Source organism: Crocodylus porosus, unplaced genomic scaffold, assembly GCF_001723895.1.
Source record: "Crocodylus porosus isolate Cpor-Errol unplaced genomic scaffold, CroPor_comp1, whole genome shotgun sequence".
NCBI lineage: Eukaryota > Metazoa > Chordata > Crocodylia > Crocodylidae > Crocodylus > Crocodylus porosus.
The window spans coordinates 44,243,049-44,264,282 of NW_017728949.1; the positions used below are offsets into that span (position 1 = coordinate 44,243,049).

The following is a 21,234-nucleotide window of genomic DNA, read 5'->3' on the forward strand; positions in this document are numbered from 1 at the left end:
AAGTAGTGAACAGAGTGCCTGAAAAATGCAGAGAGAGAGAAACCTGTAAATTTTGCTTAAAAATTGTCTGTACAGCAATGGAGGTGGATTAGAACTAGAAATTAATCTGGAAGAGTGACAAAAAATTAGATTAAAAATGATTCAATCATTTCAGCTTAGTTTCACATCTTTTATTGTTGTAAAATTCAATCAAGCCTTCCCATCTTTAACTTTTGCCTGTGTAAAATAATAATAAATAATTAAATAATTCCTAGCTCTTAGAATAGTGCTTTTATCAGCAGACAGTGAGTCTGTTAACAAGGAAGGTTGATATCAGAAGAGATGCATACTGCCCATTTTACAGACAGGATAACTAAGGCCCCCTCTACACATGCAGGTAAAGAAGCAATTTAATCTAATGCATGATTCACACATGCATGGCAGGAGGTGCAATTGTAGGATTGCCATTAAATCCCATTGTGCCTTATTGCCAGTGCAAGAGGAAGCCCTACTTCAGGCTTCCCCTTGCAAGCTCCCACAGTTGAAAGCCTCATACACTCCAGTTGAGGTGCTCCCAGCTGCAGGGGTATAATCAAAGCAACCCCAAAGCAGGGAAATCCCCATCCCCTGATGCATGAAACCCCCAGGGCAGGAGGATCGCCGCTGCAGTGATCTCCCCACCCTGGCAGTGCAGGAAACCTTTGGGACCAGATATCCCCAGTGTCCATGGGTTTCCCACACCCCTGAGCCCTCAGGATTGAAGCTGCCTCAATCTCAAAGGCCGGGGGGTTTGTGTATCTCTGGAGCTGGGAGCCCTGTCAGCTAATGGGGGAAACCCTGCTACACATGCAAATTAAAGCTCAAGAGCTACAAAGATAATACACATTTTTTCGGTATAAATTTACAGCTAGTCGAAGCTTTTTATTTTGATGGCTACTTTGCACATGTGGCTTCTCTCCAGGTAACTGTACTATTAACCAGTTAATTGCATAATACCTGTAAGCTATAGAGAGGCCTAAGGCACAGAGAGGCAATGTCTACAATTGGATTGTATTATTCTTTAGCGCAGCAAACACATCCATCTTACTTGCATGCAAAGTATTAAGTAGACTGAGGTCTTGGAAAGGTAATAGTAAAACAACCAACAAATAACAGGTTTTTTATTGTTTGTTTTTTAGCTATCTGAACAAAGGAAACGCACTATATTCTAGAAATGCAGCATGGAGTTCATTCTTCGTGTAAAGTTTTTTTAACGTAACCAAATATATAGTGTCCCACTCAAGTCCCTGGGGATTTTAAAATTTGATTCCGGTTTTCTATCTTTAATCTTTAAATCAAAAGCTAAGAGCAGGAGAACTGTCATGTCATCTTTGGGCATTACAGCAGTACTCACAGATCCTGGACAGCTTTGTAGTGCTAGAAATAAATGTGTATCCAAGGCCAGAAGTTCCAACCCAGAAGCCCCCATTTTCCGACATTCTAAACAAACAGATAAGTTGACACAATCCTTGCCTCAAATCCAAAGGCTCTGTTTTCTTTTCATTTTAAGAGAGGTTTTGTAAATAAATGCAATATTTTATATTGAAAACATCTAAAAATTATTGCAAAGTTTCACAACTTATTTTCCCATGCGCTAGCAAGGAAGACTGCAGTACTATGAGAGAATTTCACGGTTTCAAAAGAACACCACAAATCTATGTTATCTTTGCACAGCTCTAAAAACAAGGCTATTATTGTCAATTACATAAATCAAGTTTAAATTTGTTAATGGATGCCAAGGATATGAGATCTAGTAATGAGCTATGAGTCCTGTCATTCATACAAAGTTGGGCAACCATCTCTGCTCTGAGGATCTCGTCATCAGTCATTCCTAAAACAATAAAAATAAAATTAAATATCTGAGGGAAAAAAGTAGATACAGGTAAATGTTTTATTTAATTACATAGGTAATGTTTTAACTTACTAAAATTTAACTAGAAATGTAAGGCTCAACAATTTGATATTCAAATAAATAAATAGGTAAATAAATAAGTAATTTCTAAGCTTAAACTGTAGACATTTTCATTGTTTTTTCTATTTCTAAGGTATCTAAAACTTAATAGATTTATTTAAAAATTGTTCTAAAAAGTTTTGTAATAACTGTTCATTGAATTATCACCATATAGGTGCTGTTTGGAAAACAGCCCACTGAACACATAACACACAGCAACTTTTTCAAAGTGTCACAAAATATGGTAACAAACAAAGCTCAACAAAACAGAATAGGATGAATCAGTAATCACACTAATCAAGATTTGTAGTAATCACAGGATCAAATCTCATAAGTACCCATGAACTTTATGCAAAAGTAGTATGCATATTTACAGAATCACAACATATAAGAACTAACAACTGTGGAATGTGGAATGCTTTGTAGTTTGAGAAGACGATGCATCAAAAACAAAGAAACAAACTTGAGTTCAGGATCCTGAGGAAAGGAAGGATGGAGAGCAGCAGAGTAAGGACCCTGAACTTCAGAAAAGCAGACTTCAACTCACTCAGGGAACTCATGGGCAGGATTTCCTGGGAAGCCAGTCTGGGCGGAAGAGGAGTCCAGGAGAGCTGCCTCTACTTTAAAGAGGCCTTACTGAGAGTGCAGAAAAAAACCATCCTGACGTGCAGGAAGACTAGTAAGTATGGTAAAAGACCAGCTTGGCTCAGCAGGGAACTCTTCAGTAAACTAAAGCACAAAAACAAAGCTGATAAGAAGTGGAAACCTGGACAAATAACTAGGGAGGAGTATAAGAGCACTGCTCGGGTATGTAAGGATGAAGTCAGGAAGGCCAAAGCACAATTGGAGTTGCAGCTAGCAAGGGATGTGAAGGGTAACAAGAAGGGTTTCTACAAGTATGCTGGTAGCAAGAGGAGGATCAGGGAAAGTGTGGGTCCCTTACTGAATGGGGGAGACAATCTTGTGACAGAGGATGAAGAAAAAGCTCAAGTGTTCAAGGCCTTCTTTATCTCAGTCTTCACGGGCAAGGTCAGTTCCCAGACTACTGCACTGGGGAGCACAGCTTGGGGAGGTGGTGAGCAGCCCTCAGTGGTGAAAGAACGGATTAGGGACTATTTAGAAAAGATGGACATATGGGGCTGGATGGGATGCACCCAAGGGTGCTGAGGGAGTTGGCTGATGAGACTGCAGAGCCACTGCACATCATTTTTGAAAACTCATGGCAATCAGGAGAGGTCCCAGATGATTGGAAAAAAGCAATTGTAGTGCCCATATTTAAGAAAGGGAAAAAGGAGGATCCAGGGAACTACAAACCAGTCAGCTTCACCATAGTCCCTGGAAAAATCGTGACGCAGATCCTCAAGGAATCCATTTCTAAGCACTTGGAGGAAGAGAAGGTAATTAAGAACAGGCAGTATGGATTCACTAAGGGCAAGTCATGCCGGACCAATCTGATTGCCTTCTACAATAAGTTGACTGGCTTTGTGGACACGGGGAGACGAGTGGATGTAGTATACAGAGGAGCACCAATACATCAGTCCAATATTCGATAAGCACTGATATAAAGAAAATTGGCTGCATCAAAAATCGGTCTGATGTGGCCAATAATTTGGCCAATGCATGCCCTGTGCATGTGCCACAACGCAGCATGTAGGGAGCGAGGAACACAGCCAGGTAGCTTGGAGAGCTGCATGCAGCTGGTAAGTCTGATGAGGTGGAAGAAGAGAGGGGAGGGAAGGAGTGTGGGGGGAGCAGATCAAGGCTATTGTGGTGAGGGAGGAAGTGGGGGTGGGGGGAGTAGTAGATATGCTGGAGGGTAGGGTAGAGATTCAAAGTAACCTAAACAAATTGGAGGATCGGGCCAAAAGGAATCTCATGAGGTTTGACAAGGACAAGTGCAGAGTCCTGCACTTAGGACAGAACAATCCCACGCACCAGTACAGGCTGGGGGATGACTGAATGGGCAGCAGCTCTGCAGAAAAGGACCTGGGGGATACAGTGGAGAAGAAGTTGAATATGAGCTAATAGTGTACCCTTGTTGCCAAGAAGGCTAATGGCATACTGGGCTGCATTAGTAGGTGTCTTGCCAGTAGGTCAAAGGCAGTGATTACTCCTCTCTATTCAGCATTGGGGAGGCCACATCTGGAGTACTGTGTTCAGTTTTGGGCCTCTCACTACAGAAAGCATGTAAGAATTGAAGAGAGTCCAGCAGAGGGTGACAAAAATGGTGATTGGGCTGAGGAACATGATTTGTGAGAAAAGACTGAGGGCCCTAGGCTTATTTAGTCTAGAAAAGAGATGTCTGAGGAGGGATTTAATAGAAGCCTTTAACTACCTGAAGGGGGGCTCAAAAGAAGATGGAGCTAGACCAGGAGCAGCCAATTATTTTGTTCATGGGCCATGCAGGCAGTTCTGGGGAGCTGCCACAGCACTGCTCCCCACGCCCCCTCCCCACAACACCCCACACACCACCACCAACAGAACTCAGCCCCTGGCCTGCTCCGCCTTTCTAGGCAGCTCAGGCAATGGCAGAAGCTCCTTCTGGCTGCCACCGCCACTGGCCCCATGGTACTGGCAGGGACCCATACACACAGCTCCAACTCTGGCCTGCTCCAGTCTCAGCCCAGCAGAGCAGACCAGCTCCGGAGCAGCTGGAACCAGAACACCGCCCTAACCCATCCTGTCCTGTGCCTGCTCCGGACCTCCCACCCACACTGAGCAGATGCAGCAGGAGTGGCGGATGGGCAGAAATTGCTGCTCAAGCACCACCCGCTCCCATCCCCCACTGCTGCTGGGTGCTTCTTGTTGCAGCTGCCCAGAGCCCATACCTAGGCTGTCCTGCCACTCCCTCCGCTGTCATCACCACCGCCTTGGAGCACCGCAGAAACAATATATAGCAACATACGGCTGATTGGAGTATAGATGTTCAGCATTCAACAGCACTTGGCTTAAGTGGATACAAATATCAGAAACCCAGTATTTTCCATTAAACAATACAAATACATGTAGTTAATAAAGGAAGGTGAAAGTCACGAAAGGAAAAACAGTTCAGTCATAAATAGTCATTACAACTAAAAAGTACTGATTTTTTTTATTCAATTGGTATGCATATCCAAGCTTTAATCTGTACCCAATGCATGTACATAACAAGTCCAAACATTTATTTCAATCGTAGAAAAGAACTGACTGGATTGTAATTTATATTCCATTTCTATCCTTAAGTTGAAGTAATTGCTGAAACTGAAACCAAATTAAAAATGATTCAATTAATAGGTTCTACCTGTATTGCTACAGGGTACCTATTAAATGCTGAAAGATTGGAAACCAAATGCTTAGAAATGCCATGTTACAGTAATATATGTATCTAAATAACTGTGATTCTTACCTAAATGTAAGCGAAGACTTAAAAGAAGGACAAGAAAAGTTAAGGCTCCTTCCAACATAGATCTCTCATGCTCTGAATCAAGAACTGTATTCTGATGTTGTGATGCCATTGTTAACAGATCCACCACCTTGAATCTAGAGAAAATGGAACCAAGTTAAACAACTGACTGGATCCTTCAATATTGAGAGCCTGATGCTGGGGTACTGAATATGTGCAACTACCTACTTCTATTGAAGTAGCAGTCAGGATCAGGCCTTAAACAAATACAAAATAAAATAAAAGTAATACAATTTAATTAGATACAAGCCATGAAATGAAAGTTGTTTTTTAATAGAAAAAGCACTCTTATTTTGCTACATCCAGAAGGGATTATAGTTATAACTCACTCCATATACAAAAATGCCTAGCATTTATATCAATTGAATATTAAAAAAAACAAACATCAAACGGCCTACTTTCATATCCTACTTTTCCTTCATTCAACAGAACCAAGCAGATTGCCTGTGATTTGGCTCTATTCATTCTTCCTAAGTGTTTGCACACTCGGCCATGCAATATACACCAGAGATTCACAGAAGATTCAGCTCTATAGTTTCATAAACATAATGCACACCTTAGAGAGCAGTGGTTTTCAACCTTTTTTGATTTGATGTACCCCTCATTACACTCAAGGAACCCCTCAAAAAATGTTAGCTCTTGGTTTTCACTCATGTTTTTACTACAGAAAAATAATAGAATAGTTTTTCTGTTGCAAAGAACTCAGAAAGAAAACAACAGATCAGAATGTTTTTAACGCTATGAATTCCTATTTGAAAACTCTCGGTTTATCTCATGAATCCCATCTGTATGACTAACAGCATTAATGCGGTGTAACTTTCCGGTAACCTTCTCAAGGCACCCTAGGTGACATAGACTTTGGTTGAGAATAAGCACCATAGAGAGACTGTTCCCAAACTGTGGGTCATGACCCCAAATGGGGTCGCAGCATCAGTGGAGTGGGTCACAATAACCATGCTCCCTGAGATTTTCCATGCCCCGTGGGGTACAGGGCAGCAGCTGGGCCAGACCAGCTCCCCCTACGGCCTAGGAGTTGCCTCTATGGCTCAATGGGTGGGACCCACTGTGGGAGGGAGTGCCACACCACCATGCTGCCAAGGTGAGCCACGGCACCAGCATGGAGTTGTGCCCACACTGCTGCCAGATGAGTAGGGGGCACCTCAACTTGGCAGTCAAGGTGGCATGGTGCTCTCTCCTTCCTGTACTGGGTCCAGTCCACTGGGCTGTGGAGCCCCTGGGAGGAGGGCAGCTGGGTGGGAGCCCCAAGCCTGTAGCAGGTAGCCTGCATCCACCCCCTGCCCCCCCCCCCAAGGGCTCCACTCCAGCAGTGCTGGCTACGGTGGAGAAGAAGGGATGGGGTAAGTGTAGGGGGGAAGCCGGGCTCTGCACTCTGTTCCAGGCACAGCAGCCACTACCTCCCACGGGTGGCAGGCAGGGCTTAGGCGCTGCTGGCAAGGAGGGAGAGAGAGGGACTAGGGGACTGTGGGACCTGGCCCTGGAGCACCTAGTGATGGGCAGAAGAGCACCAGCAGACCAACAGGCTGTTGGTGGGGAGTGAGGGGCACGTGGGGTTGTGGGGGGCTGTGGGTTGGGAGTGAGGAGCCATGCTGAGAAAATGGGATCATAAATGGGGTCACATTGAAGGTAAGTTTGGGAAGCACTGCCTTAGAGAGTAAATTCAAAGCCAGTCTAGAGTGAAAAGGAGGACAAATGAAGCCACCTCACTGGAGTATTCAAGGAAAACTGTGGCATGAGAAGGAATTTAGTAGGTACGCACCTCTCCCTGCTATATAATTTTAGTTAGTAATTGGTGAAGCACCAAACAATAGTGTTCATCCTGTCTTTCAACTTACCTTTCAAAAACTGATGAAATAAAGTAATCTGGGTCAAGCCTAGAAGCACAGACCTGTAAAATGAGAATACATTAATGACATTCATTGGTTGACCATGCTCTGGTAAAGAGTACCCGGGGTCACAAAAAGTATAACTTACCTGTAATAAGTAGATATCAGGATCAATCATTGAATTACAAAAATGAGACTGCACATAAGTCATTGCTTGTCCTTTAATTTGTAGACCATTCCTTACCCACATGTTACTGTGGATTTCAGAAAGGCTTGCCTAATATAAAATAACACAAAAAGGATAGGTGAAACACATATTCGCAAACAGTTGAAGGAAATTCATGTATTTGGACAAATGGCAGCTGTGTCTCAGGGCAGCAGCAACTAGTTATCCCTCATACCTCAATATAAGTAGGGATGAAATACATCAAATATTGGATGAAAACCATATAAAAACCACACCTAAATACTTAAATAGATTTAGTTTGTACCGATATATGGCATTCTTCTTCCTAGGGCAGTAATAAATTTATACACTAAGCGTCATATTAAAATATAGTGCTGAATGAAACATAAGGCTTGGATTATTAAAACAATATTCTGGTATTTTTGCAAGTTATGCAAGACATGTTAGCAAGATATCCTACCTAAATTAAGATTCTTATGTTCCACTTTAGTAGTTATTTACTTTCCCTGCTGGAAAAGGAAATACCACACACAGGTCTGTAACACTGATACCATGCTTTCAGACCAGAGTACTCCACGATTCTATGTCCTGTAAAAGTACTTTAAAAACGGGGCATGCATATTAAATAAGCGGTCAATGACTAATCAACTTTTTCTCTTTCTTTCTTTCTAACTTCAGCAAAAATTGGTGTTGCTATATGGATTATAAAAGCAGCTAAGGAATAAAAAGTTCTCAGCCAGGTCTTTGCATTATTGCCACAAGCTTAATTTGTACATATGAACATCAATTGCATAAATCTGCATAAATGTCAAATGTGATCCTGATTCTGAGTGTACTTCTCAAGAGAGATAAACCATCCAGGCTTATTTTACAATCTTGACAGTATCACACAAACTCCTTGGCAACTGAAGAAAAAATGTTGGTTCATGTAATCTGTCAAATCACTATAATCTATATCAGTCAAATCAGTATAATCTAATTATTTAGTCTATGATAAACCTATGCTCTCACCTATTTTTTCCTTACATTCCACAATGATGTTGTCTTCCACTTACTGTATACTTAAATATACTTACATTATGAGGTACAGGTTAGCTCTTTATTATATTGTGCAACTAAACCATGATTGGGCAGTAAACACCTGTACAGCCGAGATAGAATGGGGAGGAAAGATGGGGATGTTGCGCTCGAGCAATACATGTCCTCAGCAAACAGCACTGGGTCAGAGGAGGGGCAGAGAAGTGCTCTGGGTTAGAATACAAGAGGGTCGGGGGGAAAGGGACTTAATGGTGGGTGTCTACTATCGACCACCCAACCAGGGGGAAGAGCTGGACTGGGAATTCTCAGGTCAGCTTGCGGAGGCAGTTAAGTCAAGGGACATGGTCATCATGGGTGACCTAAACTACCCAGACATCTGCTGGGAGGAGCAGTCAGCCAGGTCTGACCACTCACGTAGGTTCCTAGCCGAGATACAGGACCCTCCACCTAACCCAGGAGGTGCACAGTCCCACCAGGAGAAATGCCTTGCTGGACCTGGTCCTGGCCACAGGCAACGACCTGGTGAGGGGAATGCAGGTTCTCGACCACCTGGGCGATAGCAATCATCGCCTACTGTAATTCGCTATTTACAGCAGGGTGTCAAAGGCGTGCAGCAAGGCAGCAGCCCTTGACTTCAAGAGGGCCGATTTCAATGAGTTAAGGAGATTAGTCCAGGAGGCACTGAAGTCCCGGAGGATAGGGGAGTTGGGAGTCCAAGACGAGTGGCTGTTCCTTAAGGAGACAATCCTCCAAGCCCAAAGGGTGACAGTCCCAACACGATTCAAAGGGGACAAGAGTGCTCAAAAGCCCCCATGGCTAACCAAAGGCATTCAGAAACATCTGAAAGTTTAAAAGGAGGTGTACACCCAATGGAAGGGAGAGGCCATCATCAAGGAGGATGCTCCAATTGCTCGAGATTGTAGGGGGGCTGTTAGGAAGGCTAAGGCGGACACGGAACTGGGACTAACAACCCGGATCAGAGATAACAAGTCCTGTTTTAAATACACAGGTGGTAAAAAGAAGGTACCCGGGACCCCTGCAGGACACGTTTGGCAATTTGGTGAATGCACCAGACGATAAAGCTGACCTCTTTAACAAATTCTTTGCCTCCATGTTTCTGAGCAGGGACTGGGACATCCCCCACACTGGGATTCCAGATGAACTCAGGAGAGGCACAGCCAGGCCTAGGGTCAGGGAGGACATAGTCAGGGAACTTCTGATGGGGCTGGACGTGTTCAAATCAGCAGGTCTAGATGATCTCCACCCCAGGGTGCTGAGGGAATTGGCAGAGGTCATTGCGGGACCCATGGCACAGCTTTGCGAGCACTCATGGTACTCTGGCCAAGTGCCAGAGGACTGGAAAAGGCCCAATGTGGTTCCCATTTTCAAAAAAGGGAGAAAGGAAGACCCAGGAAACTATAGGCCTGTTAGTCTTACCTTGGTCCTAGGGAAGCTCTTTGAGAAAATTATCCAGGAGCACATCTGTGAGGGGCCAGCAGGGGAGATTACGCTTAGGGGCAACCAACATGGGTTCATTAGAGACAGGTCATGTCAGACCAACCTGGTTGCCTTCTACAACCAGGTCACGAAATCCTTAGACGCAGGTGTCGTGGTGGACATAGTCTTTCTGGACTTTAGGAAGGCCTTTGACACCATCTCTCACCCCATTCTCATTGAAAAATTAAGTAACTGTGGCATCAATGCCTACACAGTCAGATGGGTCACAAATTGGCTGGAGGGCCGCACCCAAAGAGTGGTGGTGGACGGGTCATTTTCGACTTGGAGGAACGTGGGCAGTGGAGTCTTTGGGCCCGCACTGTTCAACATCTTCATCAGCGACTCGGACGAGGGGGTGAAAAGCACCTTGTTCAAATTTGCGGATAATACTAAGATGTGGGGAAAGGTGGGCACACTAGAAGGGAGGGACTGAATACAGCTGGACCTGGACAGGTTAGAGAGGTGGGCGAATGAGAATAGGATGGGATTCAATACTGACAAGTGCAAGGTACTGCACCTAGGAAAGAAGAACCAGTGGCATACCTACAGGCTGGGGAGCTCCCTTCTTGTCAGCACAGAGGCAGAAAAGGATCTTGGAGTCATTATTGATTCCAAGATGAACATGGAGCCGCCAATGTAGGGACGAAGTCAGGAAAGCTAACCGCACCTTGTCATGCATCCACAGATGCATCACGAGCAGGTCCAAGGAGGTGATCCTCCCCATCTATGTGATGCTGGTCAGGCAGCAGCTGGAGTACTGCATTCAGTTCTGGGCGCTGCACTTTAGGAGGGATGTGGAAAGAATTGAGAGGGTCCAGAGGAGGGCCATCCACATGATGAGGGGGCAGCAGGGCAGGCCCTACGAGGAGAGGCTACGGGACCTAAACCTTTTCAACCTCCACAAGAGCAGGCTGAGAGGGGATCTGGTGGCTGTCATGGGGGACCAGTGGGGAACAGGAGAGTCCCTGTTCGCCACAAGTTGACTGAGAGTAGGTTCAGACTAGGCATCAGGAAGCACACATTCAGGGCGGCTAGGATCTGGAACCAACTTCCAAGGGAAGTGGTGCTGGCTCCTACCCTGGGATCTTCAAAAGGAGGCTGGATAATCACCTAGCCAGGGTCGTTTGATCCCAGCATTCTTTCCTGCCTATGGCAGGGGGTCCAACTTGATGATCCGCTCAGGTCCCTTCGGACCCTACCCTATGAAACCCAAGACAGAAGCCTGGCAGAATACCTGAATCTGAAGTGGATGAATCATTAGTTTCATCAGCATCTCCTGATCTGGTAAAATAGAATCCAGATCTAATTCTTGGCATTTGACAGCCTACAAACAAAATAGATACATATTTTACTGAGAATATTAAAAAAAACCCCCACATTTTCATATTTTAAAAAAGACAATACCAAACCTTGTAAAAATTAGTCATAAGCTTACCTTACTCAAAAACATTGCAAAGTAGCGATGTAGTGGCAAATGAAAAGTAACCTGGTTGGGAGCTGGCTGCAAAGAAAACACAATGTATATGACCATTGTTTACAAAAAAAAAAATGTATACATCACACACTGCCTCTGTCACCGTCATTATACTTGAGCATATCCCCATCATTAATAGATTTTCCCACTTGGTAATTGTAGCACTCCCTTGCTAAAGGCTCATCTCCCCTTATCAAGTCATACCCCAGACAAGTGGTTCTCAACCTTTTTTAGACTTGAAGCACGGCTCACTGGACCCATGGCAGCCTTCAGAAAATGCCAATTTTTAGTTTTCATTTTGTTTAATACAGAAGAATAATAAATCAATTCTTCTATTGCAAAGAACTCAAAAAGCACACAACAGGGCAGAATGCTTTTCAATACTGTGAATTCCTAGTTGATATTTCTCAGTTTATCTTATAAATCAAGTTTGCACACCTAACAGCACTAACATTATGTGGCACCCTGCTGCACACCTGAAAGGATCTCAAGACACCCCGAGGTGCCAAGAGAATCACCGCCCCAAATTTAAGTGAAGCAATCTGGGCCAACGCATCAAAACTACCCACCACACTAGTATTTCAAGTGAAACCTGGAGTACAGATTGCTTTGCATTATCACTGTTACAGCCTTTCTACCACACAAGAAAGCTTTTATGGATTCATGGCTTGAGTAAAAGTACATTTAAAATTGGTAGAGTTAAGTTCTTAAATCAGATATAACACCATAGTTATGAATTACAATGCCTTTAACAAGAGTTGTATTGTTTTTAACAAGATAAATTACACTATTAATTAGTGTACTGATAATTTTCTCTCAAGTAAAATATTTCACATTAAATTTTTGTTTTTCTACCTTTGTTTGGTTGCTTGCTTTTTTGTTTGGTTTTGGTTTTTATTGCTGGGTTTTTATGGTAATCTTTATATATTTATTAAGGATACATACCTCATCTACAAAGTTGATGGCATCAAACCAGTCTTGGAGTGCCTCAAGGCAGTACCTAACAACATTTCTTGTGTATTCTTGTGTCTCCTGCAATGAGAGAGGTCATTGCACATTGTTCCACATAATTCAAAATAATTTTGAATATTGGTGCCATTAATACAATAGTGGACATAGCTCAAGACAATGTGTGACAGTTTATTAACCAGATTTTTGCATTAGTCTCTGTTCATAACATTAAGACATGACAAAAACATGGAATCTTGTTCATCTTATTTAAAAATATATAATACATATTTAATCTTAATAAATATATATATAATCTTGTTCTTTTTATTTAAAAAACTCTCTTCCCATTACAGAAAATTAGTATATTTCAGTTATTTACTCCTGGTAGCTACAGTACTTTCATACTGAGACTTTCTCCAGATTACCAATTGGTGGGAGCTCTAGCATTAATATATCAAAATGTTTTTGCTCTTGCTTTATCTAGACCTGCTCTGAGCTGCCATGTTGGGATGTCCTTATTTATTACTTTCATCTTGAAGCCTTATAATTTTCACTTTAATATTTCCAACAATTTATCTAACTGAAGTAAGATATGCTGGTCTTCAGCTTCTAGGACCCCTTTAAAATCTTTTCCCCATCTCTTTTTTTCTATATAGATCAACTAAAAATTTATCATCCTACAGTGTAAATAGCTAATCTCAATCTTCAATTACAAATTTCAGTTCAGATATTTAAGCTTCTTGGCAATTCTTAGGATACAATTTGGTCTTTGTGACTTAAGGTTGGTTACTATATTAATTTGGTTAAGCATAAAAATATGGAGCTATACACACTAATGACCCTTCCATGCACAGATCCTGACAGGAATAACTAGCTAATAGACCCTTCTTTTTTTTTCCTACTGTCTCTAGAGTTTAGTAAACTTAATGTGTATGAAATACAGTGCAGCCAGCATCAGTGCAATGACAACTGGAAAGACTTGAGTAAATTTGTTCCTTGAGAATAAACATAAGTAGAAATACTCCATGTATAACAAACTCTCATACTGAAATGGTTTAAGTTAAATTGTTTTCTTCAGAACTAATGAGCCAAAATTAAGATTATCATTCAAAAGGAGTGGAATAAGTAACATGTGAGAATAGAAAAAACAAGCAGTATAACTTTCAGAAATATCACTTTATCAATTGCCTGATTAACGTTGCTGCAATAAACTATTAATAACACAGACCTTTAAGTGCACATTTCCATTCAGATGTTACTATCTAAAAGACACTGCACCTACATACCTTATTTAAATACTGCCAAATATTAATATTTTTTTATTTTTCATCATAAAAAGGAGACAAACATACACGTGTGTTCACGTTACAATTATTCCTCTAAAATGAAGATTTCCACCTTTTGCAATTCAATATTGTTTGACAAGCAGTAACCTATTAATTGTGTTGTAATTAGAGGACTAACAGCATAAAACAAGAACCTTCACCTCATGTTGTTAATAATCTAGATATCTAACTACTTTGGCACTTTGGTGTCTTGTTCCCAAACACAGAAACAAAGAAAATTTGTTTTGTTTAGTTTAAGCTACTTGACATAAAAAAGCCTCAAACTACCACAAAATAAAGAAATCTAATTGCACGGCAACTCTACACAACAAGTATTCAAGAAATAAATCCCAAATTGTTAGGACATTTCAATCCTGAAATGATACGGACGATATAGCCTACTGAAAAATGTGTAGTGAGTGCTCCAGCTGAGTAACTTGGACTGAAAAAACCTTGGATAAAGAAAGCCAAAAACCACTATTATGCAAAAGCTCTTTGCCCGTTTGGTTCAAATATCTTTCCAATGAAGATCTGAAGTCATTTCCCTAGGCAAGCAATTGTGTAGAAAACAATGTAGACAAGACAGGCATAATCATCTTCCATGGACTACTCTTCAAATAAAAATTACCTTTAACAAAACACTATATTGTTCATTGTATTTTAATCAACTCCAGAAAATGACACTGGAAGGATACACATGTAAGTATCTGTAAAAATCATTGAGACTACAAAAAGGAGAGCTAAACAGGGGTTTTCTGACCAATAAAGAAAGAAATCAGTCTTACCCTAACTTTGCAATGAGATAAGAGTCCCCACATTGGCTGGGCACAGGCTTCCAGTTCAGCAGCAAACGCAGCATAGTAGGTCTGTGACTCAAACTCCACATGCTCATTTAGTTCTCGTTTATTTAAATTCATACCTTGAATGATTTAAGCAAATTTATGCAACAGCAGATTTGACTATGGCTAAATGAAACAGTATTTTTTTTAATTATTCATATATGCCCACATTGCTAACCAGGGAAAAAACACCCATGCAGTAAATTACAAATGATGATCAACTGTGCCTTTAAATACCAAACAAGATTAAGGATGAAGAATGAGCAGAAGCCTTGAGATTTGACTAGAAAGAAATCAGAATCATGGCTGAAGGACATGAGCTAACTACTCTCCTGCCCACACTGGGAATGGACACTGACCAGGACTGGGCCCTCTCTCAGTCTGAACTCCAAAAAATCAAACAGACTACAAAGTTTTAGATCTCTGTATAACAGTGGCCACTATGAAATCAGGCAGGATTTTTTTTCAAAGGTTCTAAACCACAGTGAATAGAAGGGAAAGCCTGAATGCACCAAACTGAATTTAGAATTTCACCAATTTTATCAAAATAAACATTTGTGCTGCTGGTACAACTTCTTGAGAGTTCATTGTATGTTGTACAACCCCCTCTTGTGTCCAATCCTAATAGACCAGAGAGCTATTGGAAAAAAATGTCCAGTGACTATGATTTTAATTTCTGGAAGTCTCTATCCACATTTCCAGAAATGTGTAATAGATTAATAATGAAAATACTAATGGAGTAAATATTTATATGCAATGATGTATGCTAAAGCAAAGATTACACAAAAAATTCAAAGATGGTACTACAGAAAATGAGATTTAAAATTAGATATATTTCAAAAAACAGTTTATCATCACTAAATAAGAAAGCTAAAAGCTACGTACCTTGAAAGAATGATACAAAATTCATCCACGTTACTAACAGGCCATGATCTTCCAAGAATTTCTTAGCTACACTCTGGTGCGATAGTATATTAATAAAATCACTAACAAGTGGCCAGTATGTATTATTTTTCAGTAGTGCTTCCCCACAGTTGACTACTACATGTAAACTGTTTTCTTCATCTAGATTTAAAAAAAGATTTTAAAAATCACACATAACATTGTATAAGACATGGCAATTGAAAATCAACAACTGTTAAAGCATGCAGTTTATGAAAGTAAAGACCAGTTCTACATAGTAACTGCAATTCTGCAGGGGATTACCATCCATGTGAATGCCCTTCTTGAAGTACATAAGTCCCATATACTTGAGATCTGAATCTGAACAGCAGCAGGGGAAATGAGACAGATCTCATTCAAAAGAAAATAGGTAATAAGACTATAACACACTACAGGAGATCCAGGTTCTGCATTCAGACTAGAGGAGATCCAGGTTCAGATCAAGGACTTCAGCCTCAGCCTCCTACATCTGAGATGAATGGTATAAGCACCTAGCTGTTTGGAGCTGGGTCTCCAATGCCAACCAACTGAGCTGTTTGGTCTGTCTTCAGAAACGTACGCTTTCACCAGTTTGGTGTCCTACAAAATCTATTTCCTCCGCAAGGACAAAAAATAATTATATGATTTCATTATGCTTAAATATGGTAAAGGCATTTCAGGGCTAGACCTTTAAATTAGCCACTTATCTAAAAATGGAGAAACATGAATGCCTTGTCTCCCAAGATATGCTGTCATCACAAGTAGGCACCTTGTGAAAATTCTTGGTGCTGTGAAGATACCAAATGATAGCACTTCATATTGGTAACAACTATGTCTATTGTAAATCACAGATGCTTTATATGTGCCAGCTGAACTGTAATATATAACAGGCACATTAGCAGCTTCAGCCTGGAGAGAGGACATAATGGAGCATTGCCATCCTCATCTGACAGGGCAGTCAGTCTTCCCAGGTCTAAGGTAAGATGAAAAACCCAATTTCCTTTTCAATATAGAAATATAAAAAATAAAGTCACTTCCCCTGCACTCTAGAGACAACTCTGAGGGCTCCTAGTAAACAAGAAAGCAATTTCTTCATTATTTCATTATCAAAAAAGGCCGCAAACACAAAGGATGAAATGTTCATGGGAAACAACTTCCAGCACCAACTTCTGCTGGTTGTTATTCCAGATGAATACTAACAGACAGAAAAAGAACATCCAAAGACACATGTAGTGATGTTTTTTGCCAGTTTAATGTGGCTCTTGCCCGTCATGTCAATGGCCGCCTAAAAGCAAGTGCAAAATGATAAGCAACCGAGAAAGATGATTTCCTCCTATAGCAGGCTGGCTTCTTCCTGAGAGCGTAATCAGATAATTATGTTGATAGCTATGTCAGTACATGTGCTGCATGCACCTGACAAGAAAGGGAAATTAGAACAATTTGGAAAGCTTGTGATGTTACATGACTCCGAAAAAATATTCTGCTTAACAAATAAAATCTTAATTAGCCTATAGTATTTCTCATTCAAAAGTGCTATAGATACTCTGAGAGGAAACCCTGTGTTTTACATTGTACGAGTACTATAAAAAAAAACCAGGATAAAATGCTGGGTAAAACTATTCTTAAACTTTCAGAATTGTCTGAGATGTAGCCACCACAGTATGGAGCTACCTCCTGAACAATTCTAAAAATTCAATAAAACTTCTTGTAATAAGTCACTTATTTGAAATTCAACAAAACAAAATTTCAACTTACCTTGCAACTCGCTTTTAATAAGGCAACTTTCCATCATGTATAAAAGAACAGTGACCATAATATCCAGCAGCTGACATTCTTCTGTCACTTGACGTGCTAATTCTTCATTGCTGAATAACTGAACGCTGATATGCACAATTCTGTTTGACATTGTGTCTGATTCATGGCTTTTCTTCAGTGTTTTCATAATAAATGCATAATGCTGAACAAAAGTTTTAGTAAAAGCAATCTGCAAATCACAGAAATAGAAAGAACTTTAGAATTGTACTACTGTTGTATACTGCAAAGTTACATTTTCCTACTATAGTTCAATTCTCCGCTTATTGAAGCATGATCTCTTCCAACAGTACAATGTGTGATGGAAACATCACAATGGTCAAGACAAATCCATCTGATCTAATACCTTGTCTCTGGCAGTCACCAGAGTCAGATACTTCTCTTCAAAAGAAAAGGTTTTATATGCCTCTCAATCAGGGGTCAGCAACATTTTTGGCTGGAGTGCCAAAAACACCCAATCTCGAACCACACCTTCACTTGCCATGCCAGAGGCAGACAGTGGGAGAGCCACAAGGGGCCTGATCCTCATTACTGGTGGCAGATGCACACATGCTTCCAGGGAGATGGTGGGGAAAAGGCTGTTGTTGCACTGCCCCAGCCCTTTCCCTACCATGCACTGAGGTGCGTATGCAGCCACTGCCACCACAGAATCAGTGCTGGGTCTCTGGACCCCAGTGCAACTGTTTCCAGCCTTCCCGTCACCTGCTGCAGCTGCCCAGAGCCCAAGTCAACTATAGCAGGCAGCTGGGAGGTTGCAAATAGCTGCACTGGGATCCAGAGCTCTAGCACTGGCTCTGTGGTGGTAGCAGTGGCACGTATAGGCCAGAGTGTACAGCAAGCAAGGGGTCACGGTTGAACTGTTCCCAGCTCTGGTGTCCCAAGCCATGCATGCAGCTGCCACTTCCACAGAGCCTGGCCAGGGCTTCAGGGCTCGGTGCAGCTGTTTGCAGCCACCCAACTGGGTTGCTTGCAGCCTCCCTGCTGCCTGCTGTGAGCAGCCCAGGCTCCATGGCCAGTGGGAGCTGCCTGGAGCCCGGGCCAGCTGTGGCATGCCGAGCAAAATGGCCTTGCATGCCATGCTCTGGCATGCATGCTGGGGGTTGCCAACCCGTGCTCTAAATAGTTTTCCATGTCTCTGGATCCCAACTTTTTCATTTATGAGACATGGTAGACATTACATTTATGGCACAATTAATGTGACCAGAAACAATCAGCTAATTATCTACACCAGCCCAGAACAGCCCCAAGGTCCAGGAAATAGTTTCCCCTTGCCCAGTCCCTGCGATCAGGCTAGGGGCAGCACCACTGTCCACAGTAGCATAACTGAAATCTGAGGAATTTTATGCACCATCCCAAAAATCATACATCTTGCTATAAATATCTTTCATGTCAGGACTTGTGATTTTTGGGGTGGGGCATAAATTTCTTCTAATCCAGATCACACCATTATTTTAATGTCTACCAGGAGCCTATATATTTTTCCAAATATGGTGATCAGCAGGGATCTTTGTTTTCTGTGATAAAAAAAAAAAATCACAAATTCTCTGATAAAAATCCCAAAATCCATGGTTAAAATTAAATGTCCCCCTACAGCCCCATTGGTGTCCCTCACTTCCCCCCATGGCCCTTCAGCCCTGCTGGAGGGGGCCCAAGCTGCCAGGGCAATGGGGCCAGGGACCCAGGTCCACAGCCTCTTGCCCCTAATGGAAGGCAGTGGCTGCTACAGCAGGAGCACAAGCCATCTCCCCCCTGCTGCTTGCCTGCTGCAGGCTTGGGTGGGGTCAGCTCTCAGTGGCAGCATGCAGTCCCGGGGGATAGTGGGGACCCATTCCCCCACAGATCTGTGTGGAGCATGGGGGCAGGGCAGGTGCACACAGAGGAAGTGTGGCCAGGGCAGCTTGGAGCTTGCAGCAGCAGGCAGCTTTCATGCATGGCCCCACTGTACTCCAGAGGGCATGGGGGAGGGCAGCAGGGCGGGGAGCGCAGCATTAGGGACTCAGGGTTTGCAGCTTGGCAGGGTTGAGAGTTTCCCACCCCTTTTACAAACAGCTCTTGTAGGCTGGAACTCAGCGAGCCTGCAGAGTTCTTTGCAAAAGGGGGAAATCCGCGGGTTTCTCTTCTAAAAGGGAAAATCTGTGTTTTCTCTGATAAAAATGAGAAATCCATGGTTTTCTTTGGTTTTCCCATGGGAAATGGAAAACCTGGATCCCTGGTGATCAGGAAAGAGAAAAGCAATCAATGTACACACAAACTAATGATTTATGCAATGGCAGTATTAAAAGTTTAATACCATTGTATTGTGTTAGTTACACACCCTAATATTATACATGCTTTTGATTACTTCTGTGCACAAAAAAAAAGTTTGCAATGGACTATCTGCAAATTATATCAGATTACACAGAACTCCAGCATATTATCTGATAACACTGAAGTTTACTTGGTGTGATGACTGCCCATCCATACTTTTACTGTGTTGTCCTTGGATTCTTTCAGTGCTTCCTTTAGCTTTTCCCATCTTAAACATTACTAACTGCTTGCAGACATGGGGGGGAAAAAAAGTGGGGGGGCACTTTATTTTAAACTCGGTGCACTCCCACGTCAAGCCCAGTGCATGCCCAGAAGAGGCACCTTGTTAGTTGCACCCAGGTTCCCCAACATCTGCATAGACTGGGCACTTTAGTGGGGATTTTTTTGGTGCTTTTATCTAATAGCTGATTGAACTAGCTTTAAAAGTGACAAAAAGCCCCGTCAAAGTGCCCGATCTATACAAATACTGCAGAGCTGGGTCAAAGTAGTGTGCTGCTGCTTCCAGTAAAGCACATGTTTTTCCACGTCTCTCAGTGCCTACCATGTCATCTAAAAGTTTTACCTCCTCATTATTAAATTGCTTTTTTTCAGATCAATAATTAATATGCTAACAATGTAAGTTCTAGTATGACTCCTTGGGGCACATCATCTTAACCTTTCACCATACTGAAAACTGTTTACTTTTTTTTGGTCAGTTAACTAGGTTTTAAATAATTTCTAAATTCAGATTTATAAAGCTGTGAAAAAGGATGAGTTAATGCAAACTGTGTCAATAATTAAAGAAATTTTTCAATTCAAAATCTTAGCCAGCTGGCCTAAACCATCCCTTCTGGAAATGTTAAATTTTTCTGGACTATACTTTAGACACTTTGAGCTATATTTAAGTAAACTGTGGTTTCAGGTCTGTGAACACAAATCACTATTTTAGCCACATTTCAGGCTCAGCACACATACATTTCTATTACAGCCCTGAAGTACCTTATATTTATCAGAATCAATTTCTCACCATACTGTGATTCTTTAATATTGCTGCAAGACACAAAGAGGCTTCAATTAACTTCCAAGAAGAACCTTAGAACAGGGGTAGGCAGTCTTTTCCAGTTGCAGGTTAAAATGGCCCAACACAGGTGGGAGGCAGGTAGATGATAGGGGTGCACTGCTAAAGATTTTCTTGGCCAATGACGAAAGCCAATGATTAACCAACTATATCAGCCAATGCCAATCCGAAAACCAGTATTTAGTAATAGTGCAAAGCATTTTAAACTACTGACATAAATAGATCAGTTTTTTGTTTGCGTTTAACACGTATACACACCTCCTACCTGCTCCAGCCTTTAATGGGGAAAGTGGTGACCACCTTATTCCCACACACACCGCCCCTTAGCCCATAGTTCCTACCCACAGCCCTGAGCTCCCTCCACAGCCTGGGTGGGCAGCGTGGACTCTCTTTTTTTTTTTTCTTCTGTTTTTTTGCACCGGTCCTGGAAGCACTACCAGGTCAATGCATGGAGTGGATGGAGCACGCTCCGGTTCCACCACCCAATAGCAAAAAGAATCTGCTCAATATAGACCTCCTGTGGAGGACATATCAGAGACAATTACCCTGGGGAGCTCGCCTACGTGGTCAC

The 21,234-nt window shown here is 42.0% G+C and overlaps 1 protein-coding gene across 1 annotated transcript in view; it reads right to left on the reverse strand.

The window, feature by feature from the left end:
• The window catches only part of UBR3 (ubiquitin protein ligase E3 component n-recognin 3 (putative)), a 239,638-nt gene that overhangs the window by 188,787 nt on the left and 29,617 nt on the right, over nt 1-21,234 (reverse strand). Inside the window, exons 6-15 of the mRNA XM_019553730.1 lie at nt 17,243-17,471; nt 15,452-15,631; nt 14,513-14,646; nt 12,397-12,483; nt 11,413-11,478; nt 11,212-11,301; nt 7,404-7,532; nt 7,265-7,317; nt 5,355-5,488; nt 1,764-1,849 (exon numbers count right to left, since the gene is read on the reverse strand). Of these exons, the coding sequence (XP_019409275.1) occupies nt 1,764-1,849; nt 5,355-5,488; nt 7,265-7,317; nt 7,404-7,532; nt 11,212-11,301; nt 11,413-11,478; nt 12,397-12,483; nt 14,513-14,646; nt 15,452-15,631; nt 17,243-17,471 (1,188 nt within the window). The remainder of the gene's footprint in view (nt 1-1,763; nt 1,850-5,354; nt 5,489-7,264; nt 7,318-7,403; nt 7,533-11,211; nt 11,302-11,412; nt 11,479-12,396; nt 12,484-14,512; nt 14,647-15,451; nt 15,632-17,242; nt 17,472-21,234) is intronic.